Raw genomic sequence first — 27,250 nt, forward strand, 5'->3', positions numbered from 1 at the left:
GCTCTTTGAGGGGGTAGAAGATGTGTGTGAACGTTGTGGGAGAGACCCCGCAAACCACGTTCATATGTTTTGGTCCTGTCCAAAGCTAGAGGATTACTGGAAGGAGGATTTTAGGGTAACCTTTAAAGTGGTGTATGTGAAACTGGACCCGGGCCCCCGGGAGGCCATATTCGGGGTGTCGGAACAGCCGGGGTTGGAAACGGGCGCGGAGACCGATGTTGTAGCCTTCGCCTCGTTGATTGCCCGAAGGCGGATCCTGTTAGGGTGGAGATCAACCTCTCCACCCTGTGCCCTGGCATGGCGGGGGGGGGGGGGGGGGGGGGGCCTGCTGGAATTCTTAACGCTTGAAAAGGTCAAATTTGAACTGAGGGGAAGGATGGAGGGGTTCTACCATTCATGGGCATTATTCATTATGCACTTTCGAGAATTGGATCACATCGAACATTAGTGGGGTTGGGGGCTGGGAGGGTGGGGGGGGGAGGGGGACTGTGTGTGTTAATGGTGACTATGGGTGATTCCTGATTCCTTTTTGTCATTTGTTTATGTGAACATGCGGGCTACTATTTGGGGGTTTGGTGGGAGGGTGGGATCGTTGTTATTGATATGGGGATTGACATTTAAATTTGTGACTGATTATTGTTTATTGTTGGGTGTAAATTTGGGAGAAAATGTGAAAAAGGAGGAGAATAAAAAAATATTTTTAAAAAAGAAATGATTCCGGAATAGAAAAGTGTTTTCTCATCCCGACAACTGAACTTTTAAGGAGATTACTATCGTTTGCCCTCTTCACAGCTGTGATTGGCTTTAACTAATTTATCATTCACTCAATTCGACCAAACTGTCTGTCTGTCAATTTAAGAGATAAAAGTCTTTGTGTGATTTTGTAATTTTCCATAACCTGGCTTGCCAATTATACCTCTAACATTAATTAGATTAACACAGTTTTCGAAAAGTCATTATGACCCTGACTGACTGTTACCATGGAAACGGATCTTGTCCAGGCCTGGGAAGGCATGTGAGTCTCATTTCACTGGCCCTGGAATTGTCGAGCTGTTCCAAGCAACTTGCAAAATGTGAGAATGGAGTGTCTTATCTGATCAATGCCCAAGTACTCAGCTTTTCTCGCTCTCATGGTTGATATATTTTGATTTATTTAAATACTCTTAAGGATTTACGGATTTTTCCAACCAGGATTTCTTCATTAAAACTTTTATCTATCTTATCTATAGCTAACTCAAAAGTTGATTTCTATCAGCATGGTGTGTTTCATTGTAAATCCGCACCGACACAGCAGAAGCAGTATGGAGGGAGTGCTACATTGTCATTGCTGCCATCATTCAGATAAGGTATAAAACTGTCGCTCTGACAGGTGGACAATGTTCGGGCCAATATTTATCCCTCATCAACACCTAAAATACATTAGCTGGTCATTGTCAGATTTGTGTTTGAGGAAGTTTAATGCCTGAAAATTGGTGTTTCCTTCCTGAGGCCTCTTTTTGACATCTCGCCCTAAAGACAGCACCTCCAACAGGGCAGCATTCCTTCCGGCGGCGGAAGTGTAGCTTGTATCATAAACCCCATCCCATTTCTAGCTCTGTTCAATTCCAAAGAAGAGGCATAACGCACTCAAAACGTTGGGCAGGAGCAAGTTCTGGATGGAGGCCCCAGGGGCAGTCGCTTCATGGGTGGCCATCGGTAATATTAGCTGTCCCTGTCTCGCTGTCGGCTGGAACAGTCTTGGCTCTCGCCTTTCACCCCAACTCCCTGGCTTCACTCTTGCCAGAAAAAATCCGGGTAGTCTTTTTCAACATCCAACCTTTCAAACTCCTTCATATGATATTAAAAATGTCTCTCAGGTAACCAAGCCTCCTCCCTTCTCGGAATGAACACCAGCTTGTTTAGTCCGTCCTGACAATTGTATCCTCTCAGTTTTCACATCATCTAATTTTCATTTTCTCCAGTTCTCCTACACCCTCTATATGTTATGGAGATCTGAAACGTCCTTGGATTCCAAGAGTGGTATCACCAAGATTCTGTTGGGGTTTGACATGATGTCTCTGCATCTGAATTCTGTTCCTTGAGAAATAAACCCCAGTGCTTTGCTTGCACATTTGTTACTTTTAATGATTTGTAAATGTGAATGCCTAAATCCCTTTCCATCTCCATCCCATTAGGCATCTCCTTATTCCTTCCACCAAGGCAAACCACTTCACTCACGCTGCTATCTCTGAATGGTAGAAGTAACACATTGGTAACTCTCCTCAGTTATTCCTTAAATCCTAAGGTACCACGTTCGCGGGAATCAGCACTGGGAGAAACTTTGCACTGCCCCCTTCCGAGAGCTCTACACTGCGGGAACGGCCCACGGTAACCTGTACCTCATCGGAGGCCAGATGAAGCTGAAGGGTAAATACCTGATCACGAACTGCGTGGACAAGTACACCCTGGAGACGGGCCAGTGGAGGAGTGTGGCGCCTTTGCCGCTGCCTCTGGCGTGTCACACCGCTGTCACAGTTGGAAACCATATCTACGTGCTGGGTGGATGGACACCACAGGTTAAGATGCGTGTAGAATGCCGCTGGCTGCTTTAGCATGCAAATACCCTAACCGTTACCGAGATGCAGTACTCCGTCCTGGGGGTAGTTGGAATGCGCTTTGTGTTGACGGGTTTTCACTTTGAAAAAAAAATGCTTATGTCCGCAGTGTGTTATTAAGCCATCTGGACCAGATGGTTCCTTCCTTAGTTCATAGAATTTACAGTGCAGAAAGAGGCCATTCGGCCCATCGAGTCGGCACCAGCTCTTGGAAAGAGCAACCTACCCAAGCGCACACCTCCACCCTATCCCCATAACCCAGTAACCCCACCCAACACTAAGGGCAATTTTGGACACTAAGGGCAATTTATCACGGCCAATCCACCTAACCTGCACATCTTTGGACTGTGGGAGGAAACCGGAGCACCCGGAGGAAACCCACGCACACACGGGGAGAACGTGCAGACTCCGCACAGACAGTGACCCAAGCCAGGAATCGAACCTGGGACCCTGGAACTGTGAAGCAATTGTGCTAACCACTGTGCTACCGTGCTGCCCTGGTGAGACTGATCCCGACCAAGCAGCACCCAATGGACGATACAGGTAACATCTAGTTTCCTTTCCTTAACCCACGGCGCTCAGGGTGACTGTATAGTGCACTCTAGTTGCTCCGGCTGGGACTGACCAACTCAGTACAACCCAGGGGTTAAACCTGGGGGCAGGATTCTCCCAGCCCTGAGCCGGGCCGGAGAATCCCCGCGACTGGGCCATGTCATGATATCCACATTAGCATATCATGGTGCAATCACACACACACTGATGAAAATGAAATGAAAAATGAAAATCGCTTATTGTCACAAGTAGGCTTCAAATCAAGTTACTGTGAAAAGCCCCTAGTCGCCACATTCCGGCGCCTGTTCGGGGAGGCTGATACGGGAGGCTGATGGACAGGCAGTTGGACCAACCAACACACACACATCGCAGCCAATCACCAGTGAGAGCACACGCACTATAAAACAGGGAACACCACAGTTCTCGCTCATTCTACCAGGAGATAGCTCAGAGCACAGAGCTCACAGCGCGCCACTCAGACATACACCATGTGCTGAGTGCCTCACTAAGATAGTGATAGGGCTGGGTCCACAGGTTAGCTGGTGAAGCACGTACCCAAGCCAGGAGCTATTAGTTGTTATTGTACAAGGCAATAAAACAGAGTTGTACCATCTACAACCGTGTTGGTTCATTTGTGTATCGGAACACCCAACACGACATGGTACCAGGTGTGGGGTGATCTTCCTGGTGTCTGATGCATTCTCCCTGTCTGTGGCTTCTAGGAAGAGCTGGAAGCGCTGTTAAAACAGCTTCCAGTTGACGCCAAGATTTCTAGCGATTCGGAGCGGCTGCGGCGGGCTAATGTTTTCCATGGAGCATGATGGCGGATTACGGAAGAGGTGCAGGTAGGTCTCACAGTCGCTGGCTAGTTTCCAGTCCTGGTATCAGGCACTGGTGCCTCCGCCAATCTCCTTGCATGGTCCGCCTTCCAGACCTTGAAGGTTAAACCACCAATTCGGCCATCCCACTGTCAGCTGGTTGACTATAATGGAAACGTCATCCCGGCCACGGGGTCCTGCCAGCTCGAGGTTACACACAACTCACATAAAGCCACATTGTCTTTTGAAATAGTTGGATCCTCGAAGGACTCTCAGTTAAGCACACAGGCGTGCAAGATCCTCCACCTCGTTCAGCGGGTACACACTCTGTCTCCAGAAGGCACGTCCGATTTCCTGGATGCAGACTTTAGGGCACAGCTCCACTCGCTCCTCGCCCACAACCAGCAGGTTTTCGAGGGCATGGGCACACTGCCCTACACTTACAAAATACGGCTCAAACCGGATGCCACCCCGGTCATTCACGCACCTCACAGAGTCCCAGCACCATTCAAGGACCGCCTCAAGCAGCAGCTGCAGGACCAAGGAGTGCTTTCCCGGGTCACAGAGCCAACGCCATGGGTCAGCTCCATGGTGTGTGTCAAGAAGCCCACTGGCGAACTCTGGATCTGCATCGACCCAAAAGACCTGAACAATAACATTATGAGGGAACACTACCCCATACCCAAACGGGAAGAAATCATGAGCGAAATGGCCCGGGCTAAAATATTCACCAAGCTTGATGCCTCAAAGGGTTTTTGGTAGATTCAACTGGATCAGTCCAGCAGGAAGCTGTGCACTTTCAACACTCCCTTTGGCAGATACTGCTACAATAGGATGCCGTTTGGCATCATCTCGGCCTCCGAGGTGTTCCATCGCATCATGGAACAGATGATGGAGGGCATCGAAGGGGTGCGCGTCTATGTAGACGACGTTATCATCTGGACCACCACATCACAGGAGCACATCAGTCGTCTCCAGCGTGTCTTTGCACGAATACGAGATCAGGGCCTGCGACTCAACCGAACTAAGTGCTCTTTTGGCCAGACTGCGCTAAAGGTTTTGGGGACCACATCTCCCGGCCAGGGGTGCGGCCGGATGCCGACAAAGTGGCTGCCATCGCATCCATGCAGCAGCCGGCAGACAAGAAGGCAGTGCTGCGCTTTCTCGGGATGGTCAACTTCCTGGGGAAGTTTATTCCCAACCTTGCCTCCCACACAACGGCTCTTCGCCACCTGGTCAAGAAGACAACGGAATTCCAGTGGCTGTCCGCACACCAGAGCTCAATGTCAAGTTCATCACCGCCCCGGTATTGGCGTTTTTCGATACCACTCAGGACACAAAGATCTCGACTGACGCCAGCCAGTCCGGCATTGGGGCGGTACTCCTGCAACGGGACGACACCGCATCATGGGCTCCGGTCGCCTATGCCTCGCGAGCCATGGCCCCCACAGAACAGCACTATGCGCAGATTGAAAAGGAGTGCCTGGGTTTGTTAACCGGCATCGACAAATTCCACGACTATGTGTATGGTCTTCCGCAGTTCACTGTGGAGACCGACCATCGCCCCCTGGTCGTCATCATTCAGAAGGACCTCAACGATATGACCCCTCGCCTCCAGCGCATTTTGCTCAAGCTCCGGAGGTACGACTTCCGACTTGTCTACACCCCGGGAAAGGACCTCATCATCGCGGATGCCCTGTCCAGGGCAGTGAACACACCGCCCGAATCGGAGGGGTTCGTTTGTCAGGTCGACGCACAAGTAGCCTTCACATCGGCCAATCTGCCGGCTACTGACGCACGTCTGGCCCACATTCACCGTGAGACTGCGGCTGACCCCCTTCTACAACGTGTGATGCGCCACATGACGGAAGGGTGGCTCAAGGGGCAGTGCCCACAATTCTACAATGTCCGGGATGACTTGGCCGTCATTGACGGTGTCCTCCTAAAGTTGGACCGGATTGTGATCCCACACAGCATGCACCAACTTGTCCTCGAACAACTGCACGAAGGCCATCTCAGGATTGAGAAGTGCAGGCGGAGGGCCCGAGAAGCTGTGTACTGGCCGGGCATCAGCGACGACATCGCCAACATGGTGCTCAACTGCCCCACCTGCCAAAACGTTTCAGCCGGCGCAACCCCCTGAGACGCTTCAGCCCCATGAGTTGGTAACGTCCCCCTGGGCGAAGGTGGGTGTGGACCTCTTTCATGCGCTCGGCAGGGACTATGTCATTCTGATTCACTATTTTTCAAATTATCCGGAGGTCATACGCCTGCACGACATGACATCATCAGCTGTCAGCCGGGCATGCAAAGAAACCTTCGCTCGCCATGGAATTCCGCTTACCGTCATGCTTGACAACGGGCCTTGTTTTGCGAGCCAAGAATGGTCTTCCTTTGCCACTGCATACAACTTCACACACGTGACGTCCAGTCCCTTGCATCCCCAGACGAATGGCAAGGCGGAAAAGGGCGTCCACATCGTGAAGCGGCTCCTCTGCAAGGCTGCTGATGCCGGATCTGACTTCTGTTTAGCCCTGCTGGCCTATCGCTCGGCCCCACTGCCCACAGGCCTCTCACCAGCCCAGCTGTTGATGGGTCGCGCCCTCAGGACCACTGTGCCGTCCATTCATGTTCCTGAACCCGACCATGCTCCAGTACTGCAAAGGATGCAACAACAGCGTGCTCAGCAGAAGGTGGCACATGACGCTCGGGCAACTGATCTTCCTGCCCTGGCGCCTGGAGACAACGTCCGCATACACCTACCGGAGGGTGGCTGGTCGGCAACCGCTGAGGTTCTCCGCCGCGTGGCTCCCCGCTCGATCCTGGTTCGTATGCCTGATGGCTCCATTCGCCGGTGTAATCGGCAGGCCCTTCGGCTGCTTCCGCGCTCGCTACGAGATCATGCACCGGTGCCACGCCCTCCTGTTGTCCCTGATGTCGACTTCGTGGAGCTTCCTGACACTCTGCCTATTCCTCTCTCGCCCGTGGCCAGGCCCATTCCTCAGCCGGTGGATCCTGACCCACCCTTGAGGCGGTCAACCTGAATTCGTCGCCCACCTAATAGACTGGACTTGAGCCTGTTTGCACATTGGACTCACTGAATTGCTGTGCAATAATGTTAACGTGTTTCTTTCTTGTCGTTCCAGGAGTTCTCTTTCGATATTTGATGATTGCACTTGTTTTGTTTGTGGTACAACCTCGTTGCTCTGTTGCACCTGACACCTTCCTATTTATATAGTTTAGCCTCATGTACATGTTGTAGATGTTGCACACACATACTCAGATGCACGCAGTACACACCAATATTTATTACCATGTAGGCACATATCCTTGTGAAAAGGGGGGATGTCATGATATCCACATCAGCATATCATGGTGCAATCACACACACACACTGATGGACAGGTAGTTGGACCAACCAACACACACACAACATCGCAGCCAATCACCAGTGAGAGCACACGCACTATAAAATAGGGAACACCACAGTCCCTGCTCATTCTACCAGGAGATAGCTCAGAGCACAGAGCTCACAGCGTGCCACTCAGACATACACCATGTGCTGAGTGCCTCACCAAGAGAGTGATAGGGCTGGGTCCACAGGTTAGCTGGTGAAGCACGTACCCAAGCCAGGAGCTATTAGTTGTTATTGTACAAGACAATAAAACAGAGTTGTTGGTTCATTTGTGCTGTGTTGGTTCATTTGTGTATCGGAACACCCAACACGACATGCCACACTGCCCCGACGCCAGTATGCGATACTCCGCAGAGCGGAAAATCGGCGGCATTGGCGCCGGCGTGGTTGGCATGGCGCCGGTCGCGGGCCGCTCTACGTGGCCGGCCCGCCGATTCTCCGGCCCGAATGGGCCGAGCGGCCGTAAGAAAAAAAACGAGTCCCGCCGGCACCGTTCTAACCTGCTGTGGGCCGGCGGGACCTCGGTGTTGAAGGGTCGGGTGGCGGCCTTTGAGGGTGGGGGGGGGGCGGGGATGGGGGGGGGGGGTGGTGGTCCGACCCTGGGAGGGACCCCCGATGTGGCCTCTCCTGCGATCTGGGCCCACCGATCGGCGGGCCGGCCTCTCTGGCTGGGGACCTCCTTTCCTACGCCCCGGCTCCTGTAGTCCTGCACATGTTGCGTCGGGGCCGGCGCGTTGAAGGAGGCCACTGCGCATGCGCGGATCCCGCGGCGCACAGTTCGCACCGGGATCGGCAGCTGGAGCGGCGCAAACCGCTCCAGTGCCGTGCTGGCCCCCTGTAGGGGCCAGAATTAGTCATGGCAGCGGCACGACTACGACGGCGTTTACTACGCCGTGGACACTCTGCTGCGGGATTGGAGAATCCCGCCCTGGATCTTCCTAATCTGTGCACAGTCTTGGTCTCCTTATTGAAGAAAATACATGATTGCACAGTGAGAAGTTTAGTTCAGGCAACGTTCACTCGACTGAGTCCTTTGGGGGAAGGGTTTGAGGAAATGCTGAGCAGGCTGGGCCTGTATCCATTGGAGTTTAGAAGATTGAGAAGTGATCATTTTGAAACATATAAGACCCTGACGGGGACCTGAGAGGGTGAATGTCTCTGCTTGTGGGAGAGATCAGAACCAGGGGAACAGTTTAAAAATAAATGATCGCCCATGTAAGATGGAAATGAGTAGAATTTTGTTTCTCTCATACAGTTGTGAGTCTTGGCAAACTCTTCCCAGAGGGTAGGGCAGGCAGGGGCAGGGGCAGGGGCATTGAAGATTTTTAAGGCTGAGTCAGACAGATTCTTGATTAATGAGGAAGTTGAGGGTTTCGGAAGGCAGACAGGAAAATGGAGGCTAGGCCACAATCAGACCAGCCATGATCTTATTGAATGGTGCAGGAGGCTTGAGGGGCTGAGTGGCCTACTCCTACTCCCAATTCATAGGTTTGTACGTTCATACTGAGGGAGGGAGACCATGGGCGGGATTCTCTAATAATGGGGCTATTCCGGCGTGAAAATCGGCAGCAACGACTCCGGTGTCAACGGCCCCCAAACGTGAGGAATTCTCCCCTTCCTAGGGGGATAGGTTGGCGCCGGAGTGGTCCCCGCAGCTCCAGCTGGCACGGAACGGCCCGCGCGGGTTTGCGCATGCATGGACCGGTTGGCGTGATTCTGCGCATGCGCGGGGGTTCCCTTCTCCGTGCCGGCCCCCAGGCAAATTGGCGGAGCCAATTAGATCCCCACGGAACCAGCGTTCCTGCCGATAAGTAGGCCCCGATCGTGGGCCAACCCACGCCGACACGGGGAGAATGTGCAAACTCCACACGGACAGTGACCCAGGGCCGGGATTCGAACCCGGGTCCTCAGCGCCGTAGGCAGCAATGCTAACCACTGCGCCACCGTGCTGCCCTGTTTTCACCATTATTAATCGGCATGAATTAATGCATTTTCTATCAGTTGTCCTTGCATGCATTTATCAGCATTAGTGTCCGGTTTGATCAATTGGTTACATTCCTGGGAAAATCGCTCCCTTTGACCTCTTTTTCCGGCTGTGCTGTTTTTGTTCTGCAGACGGATCTTCCCGATGACGAACCTGATAGACTCAGTAACAGAATGTTCCAGTATGACCCAGGCAGAGATAAATGGACAGAACGTGGCCCCATGGAATTCTCCAAGTATCGTTTCAGCACAGCTGTTCTTAACAATGAGATTTATGTCTTGGGTAAGGAACTGGAAGGTGGGTTGGGATTGGGTATCAATGGAATTTCCATCCTTGACACAGCAAACATTCAAACAGTCGTCTTGAGTGGTCAGGCATTGTTTTTTTTTCCAAATGTAATTTTGGGATGCTTATTGCACTAGCAAGGCGACATTTGTAACCCACCCCTGGCTTCCCTGCAGCCATTCAGAGTTAACAACGTATTGTAGGACTGGAGTCACCTTTTGGCCCAGATGGGTAGAGTAGAGATGGAGGCTTCCCTTCACTGAAGGAAGTGTTAGTGTAACCAGTTGGGTTTCGATAGGAATTACATTTGTATAATTCTGTGGTGATCCTCCGGTTAAATCACCACTCAAAGGGAAAAGCAACCTATGGTCCTCTGGGACTGTGGCGACTTTACTTTATTTGTATATATTGCCTCTACACCTATGCAAGTAGATAAGCCAATGTCTAATAACTCTAAATGGCTGTCTGGGATAGAACTTGGCACCTCAGAAGCTTGTGTGGTGAATTTTATGACGTTAGCCTGAAAGAAAATTGAGTATTTGATAAAATGCTTGAAGCATTTTTTTTTTAATTAAAATATTTTTATTGAGGTATTTGTAAAATTTTATAACAAAAACAGAAAAAGAACAATAAACGTTAAACATTAACATAGTGCAAAAAATAGATATTTCCCCCAACGGCTCTTGTCTTCACAGACCACCTAAAAAAACAACAACATAACACTTACCCCCCCCCCCCCCCAACCCCCGGAAAGCTGCTACTCCCCCCCCCCCCCAACCCCCGGAAAGCTGCTTCTCCCGACATTTTAAATTACATTTCCCCAAGATTTCTTGGGCGGGACTTCGGCCCATCCGGGCCGGAGAATTGAGCGGGGGGGCCCGCCAACCGGCGCAGCCCGATTCCCGCCCCCGCCCAATCTCCGGTACTGGAGACTTCGGCAACCGGAGGGGGCGGGATTCACGGCGGCCAACGGCCATTCTCCGACCCGCTGGGGGGTCGGAGAATGATGCCCCTTGTCTTTCTCTTTCCACAGGTGACACTTAGAGAGGACAGGGGCAGATCAAGAAGCATCACACCCACCACATGGCTTAGAGCAGACTGGTTAGTTAGACTGAGTTACTATAGCAAGATTTGCAGGAGAGTCAAACTCAAGTAGGAGAATTGTTTACTGTTCAATAAATGTGTTAAATCTATCTCCAAGTCTGAACCTTCCTTTGTCAGTGTATACACCAAGGAAGCAGCCTATGCTACATGAAGAAGCATAACACAACAGTTAGCACTGCTGCCTCATGGCGCCGAGGTCCCAGGTTCGATCCCGGCTCTGGGTCACTGTCCGTGTGGAGTTTGCACATTCTCCACGTGTTTGCGTGGGTTTCGCCCCCACAACCCAAAGATGTGTAGGGTAGGTGGATTGGCCACGCTAAATTGCCCCTTAATTGGAAAAAATTATTTGGGTACTCTAAATTTATAACAAAAAGTCTGTGGAGTGGATCTTGAACCCACGGCCTCTGCCTCGAGAATATACTCACTGAGCCAAGAGTGGCGGAAAAATATTGCAGAAGGGACGGAAGGCAAAATCCATTGTTTTGGGGTGCTGAGGCCAAATGAGTTGGCATCGGAGATGGTGATACACCACAGTGAGCTTATCAGGAGAGTGTGTAGAATGGGGGTGGGGGGAAGGCCTCTGGAATGGTGAGAAACAAGGAAAGGGGGGGGGGCGAAACAGCGAAAGGCGCAAATAAAGGTTGTTGACGCGAGGATAAGTTGGAAGCTGGAGATGAAAGAAAGGTCACCCATTAAACAATTAAGCCTTTTTATGAAGCGAAAGCATTCTAACGGGGGTGCGACATGCTTTGATGAGTATTCAATTAAACTTTCACCACATCCCTGGAGAGTTCAACAACTGTGTTAATCTGTACAGTTCCCACTTGACGAAATGCCTAAATGCATTTGTAGCGGTTCCCACTACAGATTAAAGTACATTGCTTGTAACAGGGACCTCGCTTTTGGAGGTTGTCCAAATGTATCTCAATTGCCTTGGCATTTATTGAACAATCAAAGCCTTTCTTACTTTGATTCCTTCACAAACTTGCTTAGTGTCCTGGGAAAGAAAAAAAACCACAGTCAAGTACAGTGGAGTTGAATGCAGCTGTCAAGAACAGAACTGTCCTCTGTGACATCAGTCGGGAGCGGCGAATCATGGGGCATTATTTTAATACCCAGGAGACACAAAATGAACTGTTGTTAGCACTGTCCCACAGTCAGATGATTCTGGGTACGATCATCTGCATTTTATGGAGTTCCGAAAGAATAAACAGAAGTTGGAGAAGGGGGTTAATTGTACACAGAGTCTGTACTTTATTTGTTAAAGATGTATTTTTAATCATGATTTCTTAAACACTGAAATTCCAGACTGTAAAAACATCTGCTCAACATCAGAACCACAAGACAAGTTCCGGTATAAAAACTCTACAGAGGCACTGGAGAAAGTTCAAGGAAACATTTAAACAGAATTACACCGGAACTGAGCGTTATCGGGAAAGATTGAACAGAGAGAAGACAGAGGCCTGTTTTAGGTCTTCAAGATGATGATAGAGTATAACGGGGAGATGATGTTTCCACTTTATATAATTTATAATCTTTATTGTCACAAGTAGGCTTACATTAACACTGCAGTGAAGTTACTGTGAAAATCCCCTAGTCGCCACACTCCGGCGCCTGTTCACAGGGGGAGAATTCAGAATGTCCAATTCACCTAACAAGCACACCTTTCGGGACATGTGGGAGGAAACTGGAGCACCCGGAGGAAACCCACGCAGACACGGGGAGAACATGCAGGCTCCGCACAGACAGTGACCCTCATGTGGGGGATAATCACTGGCATAGACTGGTTGGGCGAATGGCCTGTTGTACATACAGTATAATACTGTATAAGACAAGCTGTTGGGCCATCCAGAATAACAAGCTGATAGAATCCCTGCAGTGCAGAAGGAGGCCATTCGGCCCATCGAGTCTTCACTGACACTGCGAAAGACCACCTTACCTAAGCCCAATCACCCGCCCTTTCCCCATAACTCCACCTAAACTTTTGGACACTTCAGGGCAATTTTATCATGGCCAATCCAAGTGGAGCACCCAGAGGAAACCCACTGCGACACGAGGAGAATGTGCAGACTCCGCACAGATAGTCGCCTGATGTCGGAATCGAACCCAGGTCCCTGTCGCTTGTGAGGCAGCAGTGCTAACCACTGTGCAATTGTGCCACCCTAATATCTTGATTGTTGATCAAATGCATTAGCTCAGCTGGTAGGACACTGGTCTCAGAATAGGAGTTGGTGGATTTAATCCTAACTTTGTGTGAGTGTGTGTGTGTATGACTGTGTATGATAGTGTTTGCGTGAGTATATGTGTGTGCGAGCATGAGTGTGTCTGTACACGTGTGTGTGTGTATATGTATGTGCGTGGGTGTGGGTGTGTGTGAGTGTGTGTGTGTGTATATGTATGTGCGTGGGTGTGTGTGTGTATATGTATGTGCGTGGGTGTATGTGTGGGTGTGTGAGTGTGTGTAGGTGTGGGTGTGCGAGTGTGTGTGTATATGTATGTGTGTGGGTGTGGGTGGATATATGTGTGTGTGTATATGTATGTGCGTGGGTGTGTGTGAGTGTGCATATGTGTGAGTGTGTAGGTGTGGGTGTGTGAGTGTGTGTGTATATGTATGTGTGTGGGTGTGGGTGGATATGTGTGTGTGCGTGTGTGTGTGTATATATGTGTGTGTGTGTATGTATGTGCATGGGCGTGGGTGTGTGTGAGTGTGTATATGTGTGTGTGTGAGTGTGTGTATATGTATGTGCGTGGGTGTGAGTGTGTGTGTGTGTATATGTATGTGCGTGGGTGTGTGTGAGTGTATATGTGTGGGTGAGTGTGTGTGGGTGTGTGTGAGTGGGCGTGGGTGTGTGTGTCTGGGTGTGAGTGTGTGTGTGTGTGTGAATGTGTGGGTGTGTGTGTGTGTGTGTGTGTGAGTGAGTGTGGGTGTGTGTGTGTGGGTGTGGGTGTGGGGGCGTGTGTGTGGGCGTGTGTGAGTAAGTGTGGGTGTGTGTGTGAGTGTGTATATGTGTGAGTGTGGGTGTGTGTGTGGGTGTGTGTGTGGGTGGGTGGGTGTGTGTGTGGGTGTGTGTGGGTGTGTGGGTGTGGGTGTGTGTGGGGGGGGTGGGGGGGGTGTGTGGGTGTGTGTGTGGGTGTGTGTGTGGGGGTGGGGGTGTTTGGGGGGGTGTGTGGGGGTGTGTGTGTGGGGTGTGTGTGTGGGGTGTGTGTGTGGGGTGTGTGTGGGGGGGGTGTGTGTGGGGGGGGTGTGTGTGGGGGTGTGTGTGGGTGTGTGTGTGTGTGTGTGTGTGTGTGTGGGTGTGTGGGTGGGTGTGTGTGTGGGGGTGTGTGTGGGTGTGGGTGTGGGGGTGTGTGTGGGGGGGGTGGGTGTGTGTGTGGGTGTGGGTGTGTGTGGGTGTGTGTGTGGGTGTGTGTGTGGGGGTGGGGGTGTGTGGGTGTGTGTGTGTGTGTGTGTGTGGGTGTGTGTGGGGGGGTGGGTGGGTGTGTGTGGGTGTGGGAGGGGGTGTGTGGGGGGGGGGGGTGGGTGTGTGTGTGGGTGTGTGTGTGTGTGTGAGGGTGTGTGTGGGGGTGTGTGGGGGTGTGTGTGTGGGTGTGTGTGTGTGGGTGTGTGTGTGGGTGTGTATGTGTGTGTGTGTGGGTGTGTGTGTGGGGGTGTGTGTGGGGGTGTGGGGGTGTGTGTGGGTGTGGGTGTGTGTGTGTGGGTGTGTGTGTGGGTGTGTGTGTGTGGGTGGGAGATTAAATGGGTGCAGTTTTCCCAGATTGAAGAGTGCTGGATGTGGTGAGTAAAGCTGTGTGAAACTCGCCGACTTCACGGACACTGGGGCACCCCTCCCCCTCAAGGAGATCAGAAGACCCCCCACACTATGGAGATCAGAGCCTAGGACCCCCTGGCAGACAACAAGTACCCCTCCACCCTGCCGCATTCCTCTGCACGTGTCCCCTGAATGTGCCCCATTTGCAGTTCCCTCTTGCCGCTGCCAAAGGGGCAATGCTCAGCCTTTTCCCTCAACCCCTGGAGACCTACAACCACCTCTGCGCCCCCAGCGCGGTCATGGCGACTGTTTCTTGCTGTTGAAAACCAGTAGTGAGTCACGCGGCATGATGTCATGTCATCAGGACGGGAGGAGGAGCCATGGTTGGACACGACACAGTCAAGCCCTTTAATAATATGTTAAAATATGATAGGTGATTATGTTAACGGTGGGGGGTAGGGAAGTTCTCAAACTGAGATCCCGCTCGCCCAAATCCCGTTTTTGGCTGCTTACCCACGGTCAACTGGGCCACGTGTGTGAGAGAAAGTGAGTGAGTGAGTGAGTGAAAGAGACTGTATGATACTGGCGAGGGTACACAGATTGTATGAGAAGATCGTGGTGGTGGGTCTTGTGCCTCTATTGCAGTAGCTATGATGGCTTGGAATCCAGGAGCCTGGACTAATGCTCTGGATATTTGAGGTTCAAATCCCACCACAGCAGCTCAGAAATTTGAACTTAATCTATTAAATAAATAAATGTGGCACAAAAAATCCACCAGGTTCACTAACGTCCTTTAGGGAAGAAAACCGGCCGTCCTTATCTAGGCTGGGTTGCAGTTGGTTCCATTGAGTCTGAAATGACCAAGGAAGCCATTTAAAAGGTGGTTCACCACTCTCCACTCTCTCTTCCTCTCTCTCTCTCGCTCTCATTCTCTGTCTCCTTCCCCGCCCCCCCCCCCTCCCACCCCACCCTTGCCAGTGGCATCCATATCCTGTTAATGAGTTTTTTTCAAAAAGGTTAAATATGTAAATCAGGATGTGGAGATGCCAGCGTTGGACTGGGGTGAGCACAGTAAGAAGTCTTACAACACCAGGGACAAAATTCTCCCCAAACGGCGCGATGTCCGCCGGCTGGCGCTCAAAACGGCGCCAATCAGACGGGCATCGCACCGCCCCAAAGGTGCGGAATGCTCCGCATCTTTGGGGGCCGAGCCCCAACATTGAGGGGCTAGGCCGACGCCGGAGGGATTTCCACCCCGCCAGCTGGCGGAAACGGCCTTTGTTGCCCCGCCAGCTGGCGCGGAAATGACATATCGGGGCGGCTGACAGTTTCCCGCGCATGCGCAGTAGAGGGAGTCTCTTCCGCCTCCGCCGTGGTGGAGACCGTGGCGGAGGCGGAAGGGAAAGAGTGCCCCCACGGCACAGGCCCGCCCCGGGGTCAGATCGCCCCGCGCCCCCCCAGGACCCCGGAGCCCGCCCACACCGCCATGTCCCACCGTTCAAAAGGTGGTTTAATCCACGCCGGCGGGACAGGCAATTTATCGGCGGGACTTCGGCCCATTCGGGCCGGAGAATCCAGCGGGGGGGCCCGCCAACCGGCGCGGCCCGATTCCCGCCCCCGCCGAATATCCGGTACCGGAGACTTCGGCAACCGGCGGGGGCGGAATTCACGGCAGCCCCCGGCGATTCTCCAACCCGGCGGGGGGGTCGGAGAATAACGCCCCAGGTTAAAGTCCAACAGGTTTGTTTCGATATCACTAGCTTTCGGAGCGCTTCATTCACCTGAGGAAGGAGCAGTTCTCCGAAAGCAAGTGATTCAAAACAAACCTGTTGGACTTTAACTTGGTGTTGTAAGACTTCTTACTGTGTAAATCAGGACAGCAGGGACGCAAAGGTGATGGTAATCCCTCAATATTGCTGCTCTTGTGTTTCTCGGAGTCAAGTTCAGAAGGGACAGCAAAGTTGCTGAAGTGACTTTGATTATGTTCAATGAAATTTGATTGAAATTTACGAGGTGGTGATCTTGGGCGTCATTCTCCGACCCCCCGCCGGGTCAGAGAATGGCCGTTGGCCGTCGTGAATCCCGCTCCCGCCGAAGTCTCCGGTACCGGAGATCGGGTGGGGGCGGGAATTGGGCCGCGCCGGTTCGCGGGACCCCCCGCTCAATTCTCCGGCCCGGATGGGCCGAAGTACTGCCCAGAAATTGCCTGTCCCGCCGGCGTAAATCAAAGCTGGTATTTACCGGCGGGACCAGGCGGCGTGGGCGGGCTCCGGGGTCCTGGGGGGGGCGATCTGACCCCGGGGGGGTGCCCCCACGGTGGCCTGGCCCGCGATCGGGGCCCACCGATCCGCGGGCGGGCCTGTGCCGTGGGGGCACTCTTTCCCTTCCGCCTCCGCCACGGCCTCCACCATGGCGGAGGAGGAAGTGACTCTCCCCACTGCGCATGCGCGGGAAACTGTCAGCGGCCGCTGACGCTCCCGCGCATGCGCCGCATTTCCGCGCCAGCTGGCGGGGCAACAAACGCCATTTCCGCCAGCTGGCGGGGCGGAAATCCCTCCGGCGTCGGCCTAGCCCCTCAATGTTACAAGGACATGGGCTTGGAGAAGCATTCCGCACCTTTGGGGCGGCGCGATGCCCGTCTGATTGGCGCCGTTTTTGGCGCCAGTCGGCGGACATCGCGCCGTTGGGGGAGAATTTTGCCCCAGGTGTTTAGATGAGGCTAGTGCAGTTGATGTATTTTGTATGGATATCAGCATTGACAAGGTCCCACATGGGAGACTGATGAAGAAGATAAAAGCACATGGGATCCAGGGTAACGACAGAAGGTGGTGGTAGAAGGCTGATCATGTGACTGGAGGCCAGTGTCCAGTGGGGTACCACAGGGATCAGTGCTGGGTCCATTATTGTTTGTGATATACATAAACGATACACATGAGAATGTGGGGGGGGGGGGTGGATGATAAATAAGTTTGCGGATGACACGAAGATTGGCCGGGTGGTTAATAGTGAGGAAGAAGGTCTTAGCTTGCAGGAAGATCTAGGAATATAGGTTCAGAGCTCCTTGAAGGTGGAGTTGCAGGTGGACAGGGTGGTGAAGAAGGCATTCAGCATGCTCGATTTTATTGGTCAGAATATTGAATACAGGAGTTGGGGCGTCTTGTTGAAGTTGTACAAGACATTGGTAAGACCACACATGGAATACTGTGTTCAGTTCTGGTCACCCTATTACAGGAAGGATATTGTTAAACTAGAAAGAGTGCAGAAGAGATTTACGAGGATGCTACCGGGATTTGATGGTCTGAGTTATAAGGAGAGGCTGGATAGGCTGGGACTTTTTTCCCTGGAGCGTAGGAGGCTTAGGGGTGAACTTATAGATGTCTATAAAATAATGAGGAGCATTGATAAGGTAGATAGCCAACATCTTTCCTCAAAGGTAGGGGAGTCTAGAACTAGAGGCCATAGGTTTAAGGTGAGAGGAGAGAGATACAAAAGAGACCAGAGGGGAAATTTCTTCACATAGAGGGTGGTGAGTGTCTGGAACGGGATGCCAGAGACAGTGGTAGAGGCGGGTACAATTTTTTCCTTTAAAAAGCAGTTAGACAGTTACATGGGCAGGGTGGGTATAGAGGGATATGGGCCAAATGTGGGCAAGTGGGACTAGCTTAGTGATAGAAACTGGGCGGCATGGACAAGCTGGGCCGAAGGGCCTGTTTCCACACTGTAAACATCTATGACTCTATCTATGTGAATAAGATATAGACGGGGATGATCAGATGGGCAGATCAAGTGGCAGATGGAATTTAACCCTGAAAATTGTGAGGTGATTCACACTTTGGAAGGAATAACAGGACAAGGGAGTACGCAATGAATGGCAGGACACTCGGAAGCTCAGAGGAACAGAGGGATCCTGGGTGCTTGTCCACAGACCCATGAAGGTGATAGGACTGGTTAATAGAGCAGTTAAGAAGGCATACGGGGGGGAGCATGGTGGTGCATTGGTTAGCACTGTTACCTCACCACGCCGAGGTCCCAGGTTCGATCCTGGCCCTGGGTCACTGTCCGTGTGGAGTTTGCACATTCTCCCCATGTTTGCGTGGGTTTCACCCCCACAACCCAAAGATGCGCAGGGTAGGTGGATTGGCCACGCTAAATTGTCCCTGCATTGGAAAAAATGAATTGGGTACTCTAAATTTTTTTAAAAACAAGGCAAACGGACACTTGGCTTTCAGTTATGGCATAGATTATAGGAGCGGGGAGGTAATGTGAGATTATAAGAGCAGTTTGGAGCTGTACAAAATGCTGGTGAGGCCACAGCTGGAGTACTGTGTGCTGTTCTAGTTGCCTCACTATAGGAAGGAAATGATTGCACTGGCGAGGGGGCAGAGCAGATTAACTCGGGTGTTGCCTGGAACGGAGGTATTTGAGCTATGAAGAGAGGCTGGATAAGTTTGCGTTGTTTTCCTTGGAGCAGAGAAGGCTGAGAGGGGACCTGATTGAGGTGGATAAGATTAAGAGGGTATGGAGAGGGTGGATAGGAAGCAGCTGTTCCTCTTGGTTGAAGGGTGAATAATGAGGGGGGCACAATTTGAAGGTGAGGGGCAGGAGGTTTAAGGGGGGATTTCAGGAAATATTTTTTCACCCAGAGTGTGATGGGAGTGGAAGGCGCTGCCTGGGAGGGAGACAGGAAGCCCCAACCTTTAAAAGGGACGTGGATGAGCACTTTTAGGGGCTGGTTTAGCACACTGGGCTAAATCGCTGGCTTTTAAAGCAGACCAAGGCAGGCCAACAGCACGGTTCAATTCCCGTAACAGCCTCCCCGAACAGGCGCCGGAATGTGGCGACTAGGGGCTTTTCACAGTAACTTCATTTGAAGCCTACTTGTGACACTGAGCGATTATTATTATGTTGCTGCAATGCATCCTGTACATCATACATAGTGCTGATACAATGCACCAGTCATACCAGGTGTTAACATTGGGACCAATGGTGCATTCAGCCCCCCAAATCTGTTTGACCATAGAGTTAAATCATGGTGGATCGAAATCGCAGCTTAATTTTCCCAACATTGCTTCACATCCCCGGATATCCACGTCTAACAGAAAAGTCCATCAATCTCAGTCTTGAAAATTTCTATTGCCCACCAGTACTCAGCCTTTTGCAGTCACATGCAGACCAAACAGGTACAGACAGCAGTCGCATGGGACCCCCACCACCTGGAGGTTCCCCTCTTAGCCACACACCTTCCCGACTTGGAAATATATCGCCGTTCCTTCACTGTCACTGGGGCAAAATCCTGGAGCTCCCTCTGTGGGTGGACCTACGCCACATGGACTGCAGCGGTTTAAGAAGGCAGCTCACCACCACCTTTTCAAGGGTAATTATGGATGGACAATGAATGCCGGCCTAACCACATCCCTGGAATGAATGAAAACAAGGTTTCAACCCCAGAGGGAAGTTAGTGAATCCACTGAACGTTTGCAAAATTCCAGCAGCTTTCTCGATCATCGCACACATAACTTATCTTGGCAGAGTCATTAACATCAGGAAATCTCTTCCACAGAGTGTAGCTTAGAATCATAGAATCTCTACAGTGCAGAAGGAGGCCATTCAGCCCACCGAGTCTGCACCGACCCTCCTAGACCCACTTCCCTGCCCCGTAACCCCACCTAACCTGCACATCTTTGGACACTAGAGGGCAATTTAGCGTGGCCAACCCACCTACCCTGCACATCCCTGGACACTAAGGGGCAATTTAGCATGGCCAATCCACCTACCCTGCACAAACCTGGACACTAAGGGGCAATTTAGCATGGCCAATCCACCTACCCTGCACAGCTTTGGACTGTGGGCCGCACCTGGAGGAAACCCATGGAGCGAAAGTGAAAACTCCACACAGTCACCCAAGGCCAGAATTGAACCCGGGTCCCTGTTGCTGTGAGAGTGCAGAGCGAACCACTCTCTGTGGTTGCTTTTGAAAGACAGAAGAGAAATGACAGCACGAAGAGGTTTAGAACACGATTATCCAAGTGTTTGTGGGGAGCGGAGCTACTGAGCAGTGTGGAGTAGGAAGCGGTGTTTGGTTACAAGGACATGGGCTTGGAGAAGGTAAACATAGCGAGACCAAGGAGGGAAAACTAAGACATGATTTTAAGGGTGTGTGGTGTTATAATTTCCTATTCATTCACGGAATAAAGGAGAAATGGGGAACCAGACTTCCCTTTTTATAGGTTTATTCACAAAACACAGAGATCACGGGTACAGAATCCCTTCCCCGCCTCATCTGCACCCCCCTCCCCCACCCCAAATGTGGAAACCAGTTCTTATATACACATCGGAATAATGCCCTAACCTTTCCTCAGTTAGTAACAGCTGCCCTCACATACGACTAGAGCAAGCACTTCATTGTGACAGGATTGCAACTTTAACATGTAGTGCTTTGTGTCTGATACAGGCCCTGGATTCTGGATGTAAGAATTTAGATAATACCTTGATACACGCATGATATACAAAAGCACTTCACAGCCACTGAGCTCATGGAAGAAGGTGGCTGTGGTGAAAAGGCTTTGCACAGTTCTGCGTATAGGTAGTAATGTGACCTCCAACCAGCTGGTGGCGTTAGAGATCCATCACGTGACTCGGGGCACTCACCAGTTGGTAGTAAGTTGTACAAGAAGTCAGTCGCACTTAGAGTAGCTCCAGGAGAATTCACTGAATTTGTTTTAGTAGCCATTGTCTGTATTATAATTCATTAGTTATCTTTGTTAATAAATAATCTTTATAGTTAAACAACTATATGTTCTGTGTACATCAATACAATGGCTATGTCACAGAACACATCAGTGATACTGTCACTGGACTACTAACATAATGGCCCAAGCTAATCCTTTATGGAGATGGGTTCAAATCCCATCAAGGCAGCTAGTAGAATTTAAGTTTAATTAATTAATTATTTAAAATCTGGACTATAAAGCTTGTCTCATTAATCATAATCATCATCTTTATTAGTATCACAAGTAGGCTTACAGTAACACTGCAATGAAGTTACTGTGAAAATCCCCTAGTCGCCACATTCCGGCGCCTGTTCGGGTACACGGAGGGAGAACTCAGAATGTCCAATTCATCCAACCAGCACGTCTTTCGGAGCTTGTGGGAGGAAACCGGAGCACCCGGAGCAGACACGGAGAGAACGCGCAGACTCCGCACAGACAGTGACAAGGCGGGAATCGAACCTGGGACCCTGGAGCTGTGAAGCAACAGTGCTTTCCACTGTGCTGCCGTGATGGGAGAATATGAAATGGCTGTGCTTAAATGGGCCAAAAGACTTTTATCCATTCTGGTCCTCCACTTCCTATGTTCCCTGATGCAGGAATCCCCACCCTACTGAGCAATGAGGACGCCGTTTCCCTCCCGGGGCTCTGCAATTAGAAACTGAACATGAGGAGCAAACTGTTCAATTCAACAGAAACTGGCCAAGTTCCCCCCTGCTGTTCAGATTAGCATAAAACTGAAGCAATGGAGAAAAGGCTGCAGAGATTTCAGGAGCCCAACAGTTGTCTGTCAGCATACAAACTGCGAGTTAAATCTGACCAGCCCAGCTTTGCCAGAAGATTGAATTAAGCTGGTTAATGCGAGTGAATATTCAATTGATCATGCCTGCCAAAGTGGCAGAGAGCACACAATCTGTGTGTGATGTGACATGACAGAGCGATCACACTAACATGAGCTGCCAAATACCAATATCATTTAAGCTGTCACAATTGCTTTTAGTCCATCTTGTACCCGGCTAATTAGATTCAGGGACACTGGGGTGGATGAGGGAGGGAAATTGTTTTTTTACGCAGAGGGTAGTGGGTGCCTGGAACTCGCTGCCGGAGGAGGTGGTGGAAGCAGGGACGATAGTGACATTTAAGGGGCATCTTGACAAATACATGAATAGGATGGGAATAGAAGGATACGGACCCAGGAAGTGTAGAAGATTGTAGTTTAGTCGGGCAGCATGGTCGGCACGGGCTTGGAGGGCCGAAGGGCCTGTTCCTGTGCTGTACATTTCTTTGTTCTTTTTGTAAAATATTGATTTATTCTATTCCCTAGCGCCTTCCCAAACTCAATTTAGAACTTCAAGTTGAGAGCTGGTTCAAAGAAAAAAAAGACTTGCATTTATATAGCATCTTTCGTGACGTCAAGACATCGAAAAGCACTTTTTAAAATTAATTCACGGGATGTGGGCATCTCTAGCTAGGCCAGCATTTATGAACCAACCCTAATTGCCCTCGGGAAGGTGGTGATGAGCTGCCTTCTTGAATCACTGCAATCTATGTGGTGTACAGGCTAGGGTGATAAATCACGGGTCCTGGTGTTGCTCCTGTTTCCATGCCCCTGATACCTTCCCCCCCCCTCCTACTTTGACCACCACCCCCCCCCCCCCACAAATATGACTGATATTTTTCCATTTTATCAGTAATCTCATAGGTTAGAAAGATCAAATGATTCCTGAGCAACAAAGAAGAATGATTGAAGAACATAGGGCTTCACTGTCAGTGGAAGTATTGAAGCCCTCAGGTGTCTCCGTGCAACAAAGCTTTTAAGGGACCAGAGGACAAAGGCTGAATGGTTCACAATTGTTTTCTCGATCAATAAGTCTGAAGACTCTGCTGATTGCTGCAACATATTTTCAATATCGACAATGCAACACAACTTTATCACAATATTTCAATACCTTGAAAAACTCATCTTAAGCACCAAGCTAGAGTGAGGTACTAGGTCAATAAAGAAAAGGACATGATTGAAGACAATGGAAAAGACTCTTGAGAATCATGTACAGTATAAACTAGGTCACTGATCCACCGTGAGCCCCTCACACACTCCAGTCCTGCTAATCTCACCCACAAAGCCTGCTGACAGTGAACTTCCAATAGCAACAAAATAAACCGAACTCCAACCACCATTCCACCCTCTGTTCTCAAGATAATTATGGATAACAAAGATCATCTAGCCCATTCATCTTATCCATCCCAGAATGACACACAAACAAGCAGGAATAGTCCCATCAGCCTCTTGAACTTGCTCTGCCATTTGATAACATTGCCTCTGTGATACCAGTGACTACAACTCAAAAGTACTTAATTGGCTGTAAAGTGATTTGGGATATTGTGAAAGGTTCTGTATAAATGTAGGTGTTCATCTTTCATTATATGCAGTAGACAGATTCTCTAAGAATAATTAATCACAGAGCAATCGACTGATATTAGGAAAGTGGTTATAAGGAAATCATTACATTTACAAAACAATAAAACTCTACGGCTAACCTTCCCCTGCCAAGTCCCGCTCTAACCTTCCCACAATGCGCACTCACCATCACCCCCAACCTCCCGCATTGTTCCCTTTAAACTCCCCCCAACCCCCACCATCCCCCACCTCCCCTCCAACCTCCCAATACTCTTAACCCCCACTCCAAACTCCCCCCAAACACCCCTCTGCTGCACTCGAACCTTCCTCCCCAACACCCCCTAATCTTCCCTCCCACCCCCCAAATCCCCACCCACACCCCTCTCCACCTCCCTCCAAACTCCCCCCTCCAAAGCTCCCTACCAACCCCCAACCTCCTATCCCGCCTCTCCCCAACCTCCCCTTAACCCCAATCCCAAACTCCCCCAAACCCTCTCCCTCTACCTCCCCTCCACGCTGTCTATCCACGCACACGCACACACACACACGCACAGAATCCAATTGGTCCTAAAATTGCAGGGATTTCACTTGCCATTTTTCAAGTTATAGCTCTCTCCTGACAGTCACTGTACTGCTGTTCACCTTCGGGAAGCTTCACTTTTCCAGCGGCTTTTCAAGAACAAATTGGACCCACGCGGCCACCCGAAGTTCATCAGCAGCAGCACAGCAACTCAGTGAAACAGACCGGCTTAAAAAAATTGCAACTCTTCATTTCTGATTTTTTTTTTTCACCAGTGGCCGTGGCTGCTCAGTCTAGATGATCTGAAACTCTATTTGAAACCCGAGGCCTGGCCCCGGTTTTAGGCAGTGTCTGCACCCTCCCCTCCCGGGCCCTGGTAGGGACTCCCACAGTGTCGTAAGGGAGAACATCCCAGGATTTACAGTCAATGAAGACTTTTTGAAGTGGAGTCACTTTTGCAATGTGGGAAACACAGCAGCCAATTTGCATATGGCAAGGTCCCACACGATGTTATTGGGCATCACAGCTGAATCGATGAACAGAAATGAACCAAGAGACAAATTAGTAGGAGCACAGCCCAAAAATAACAAAAGAGAAACGGAAACTTAAAACGTCAAATCAACGTGTGAAAACAAGGGTCAATAAAACAACCCAACCCTGCGGTGCCCACCAAGCACGGGAGGCCTCGAGAGTGTCCGTGGGCACCACATGCTCCCTCTCCAGGGACACCCGGCCGCGCATTAAACCGCGGGAGAGGGGCAGACAGTCCGGTCAGATAACCCTCTCGATCGCCCACTGCCTGGACCTGTTCATGTCAAGTTTCATAGCAGGTACCCATTTCCCGATGGTGGGGTAACTCCTCGCTCACACTCTCTCCCCCTGGTGGAATACTCATCTTTTAGAGTTTTGCTCCCTCCTGGCAATTTCTGATCGTTGTTATTGTTTGTCAATAGTATCAGGTGGGGTTAACAAATCAAACTGTGTTCATAGCTTCCTCTTAATCAAGAGCATTGACGGTGAACCTTGCGAGGTGGCGTGTACACTGTTAGGGTAAGATATTAGAAATTTGTTCACTCTTAATAACATCTCCTGATCCTTAGATGCTTTGACAGAATACTTTAATGATTGCACTAAACATTTGGCCAATCCGTTCGTTGCTGGATGATATGGAGCTGACTTGATATGGCGCACACTGTTCCCTTTCAAATAATCCTCAAACCGCTTTGAAATAAACTGCGTACCATTATCTCTGACAATCTGTTCCGGTGTGCCAAATCTAGTGAATATTTTGTCCAGTTTTTCAATGGTCTGCTCAATCGTTGTCGACTTCTAACCATTTCGAGTGCGTGTCCACAATCACTGAGGACATGCGACCCTCCAGTGAACCAGTATAATCGACATGTATTCTCTGAATGGGTGTGTCAGCCATTCCCACAGATGTAATGGTTGTAATGGTGGAATGTTCCTTAGTTTTGCACAGCTAATGTAATATATTGCTGTGTGAAATTGAATGGAAGATCTGAATTTCAAAGGTTGTCAAGGGATTTCAAACCTTTTGAAGTGTACTGGGCTTTGGAGGGAGCCTCTGACACTTGGAATAGTTGCTGCTTTAAACACTTCTGTCTGAGGCAGCAGATGTTAAGAAAGGGTGGGTGGAAATCCACTGCACTGCCTGGACCATTCTTCAGCTTTCAGACAGGTGTTTCTGATGATAATAATAATAATTTTTATTGTCACAAGTAGGCTTACATTAACACTGCAATGAAGTTACTGTGAAAAGCCCCTAGTCGCCACATTCCCGCTCCTGTTCGTGGAACACAGAGGGAGAATTAAGAATGTCCAATTCACCTAACAGCACATCTTTCGGGACTTGTGGGAGGAAACCGGAGCACCCGGAGGAAACCCACGCAGACACGGGAAGAACGTGCAGACTCCGCACGGACAGTGACCCAAGTCGGGAATCGAACCTGGAACCCTGGAACTGTGAAGCAACAGTGTTAACCACTGTGCTACCGTGCTGCCCACACTGGAAAGGGGGGGGGGGGCTGATGGGTGATTCTGATGAGGGGGTCTCTGACAGGGGGGGGTCTATGATTGGGTCTGATGGGGGGTCTGATGGGGGGTCTCTCCTGGGGTCTGATAGGGGAGTCTGAGAGTAGTCTCTGTTGGGGGTCTGATGGGGGTCTCCGCTGGGGCCTCTGTTGGGGGTCTCTGATGAAGGTCTCTGTTGGGGTCTGCTGTGATGGTCTAATGGGGAGACATGAGGGAGATCTCTGTTGGTCTGATGAGGCGTGTCTGTTGGAGATCTCTGTTAGGGGCCTGGTGGGGTCTCTGTTGGGGGTCTGAAGAGGTGTCTTTGTTGGGGATCTGATCGGGGGTCTTTATCGGAGGTCTGATTGGGGCTCTTTAATGGGAGTCTCCTTTGGAAATCTGATGGGGGCTCTGATGGTGTGTTGGGGGGATCTTATGGGTGGGTCGTGGGGGGGGGGGGGAGGGGGGGTCTGAGACATTCGCAGAGGGTCCCTTGGAGCAGGGGAACTGACCATCAGAAGTTGAAACTGCCCAGGAAGTTCCCACACACGTCTGCGCATTGGCACTTCCTAACGCGCATCTTCAGTCGTACATCCGACCTCCGACAATCCGCAGACCAGAATATTTGTCCCTATGTGAATTGCTCTTTGAAAGAGCTGACACAGAATCAATGGGCAGAATGGTCTCCTTCTGAGCTGTACTATGATTCAACTTAATTGATGTCATTTATAATTTTTAATTTCAGGTGGCATAGGCTGCTGTGGTGTTGACCGGGGCCAGGCCAGAAGATGTTTGGATGCTGTAGAGATCTACAACCCAGATGGAGATTTCTGGAGGAATGGGCCACCATTGCCGATGCCAATTCTGTCACTTCGAACCAACTCCACCAACGCCGGGGCGGTGGACGGCAGGCTGTATGTCTGCGGGGCATTTCGTGGTGCAGGTACAGAGAGGTTCAATGAAATATTTGTTTGTCTGACACTGATCTGATCAGATAGAAAAACTGAGACCGAATCAGAGGCACAGACTTCAG

General features: G+C 50.6%; 2 protein-coding genes across 2 annotated transcripts in view; one reads left to right on the top strand and one right to left on the bottom strand.

Annotated features, from left to right (window-relative positions):
• LOC140388613 (monoglyceride lipase-like) overlaps nt 1-27,250 on the bottom strand; it is a 160,807-nt gene that overhangs the window by 120,810 nt on the left and 12,747 nt on the right. The gene's annotated exons all lie outside the window — the stretch shown is intronic.
• kbtbd12 (kelch repeat and BTB (POZ) domain containing 12) overlaps nt 1-27,250 on the top strand; it is a 49,735-nt gene that overhangs the window by 20,609 nt on the left and 1,876 nt on the right. The window contains exons 2-4 of the mRNA XM_072473052.1: nt 2,285-2,555; nt 9,495-9,645; nt 26,963-27,160. Coding sequence (XP_072329153.1) covers nt 2,285-2,555; nt 9,495-9,645; nt 26,963-27,160 — 620 coding nt within the window. The remainder of the gene's footprint in view (nt 1-2,284; nt 2,556-9,494; nt 9,646-26,962; nt 27,161-27,250) is intronic.

The sequence above is a fragment of the Scyliorhinus torazame genome, chromosome 13 (assembly GCF_047496885.1).
Source record: "Scyliorhinus torazame isolate Kashiwa2021f chromosome 13, sScyTor2.1, whole genome shotgun sequence".
NCBI lineage: Eukaryota > Metazoa > Chordata > Chondrichthyes > Carcharhiniformes > Scyliorhinidae > Scyliorhinus > Scyliorhinus torazame.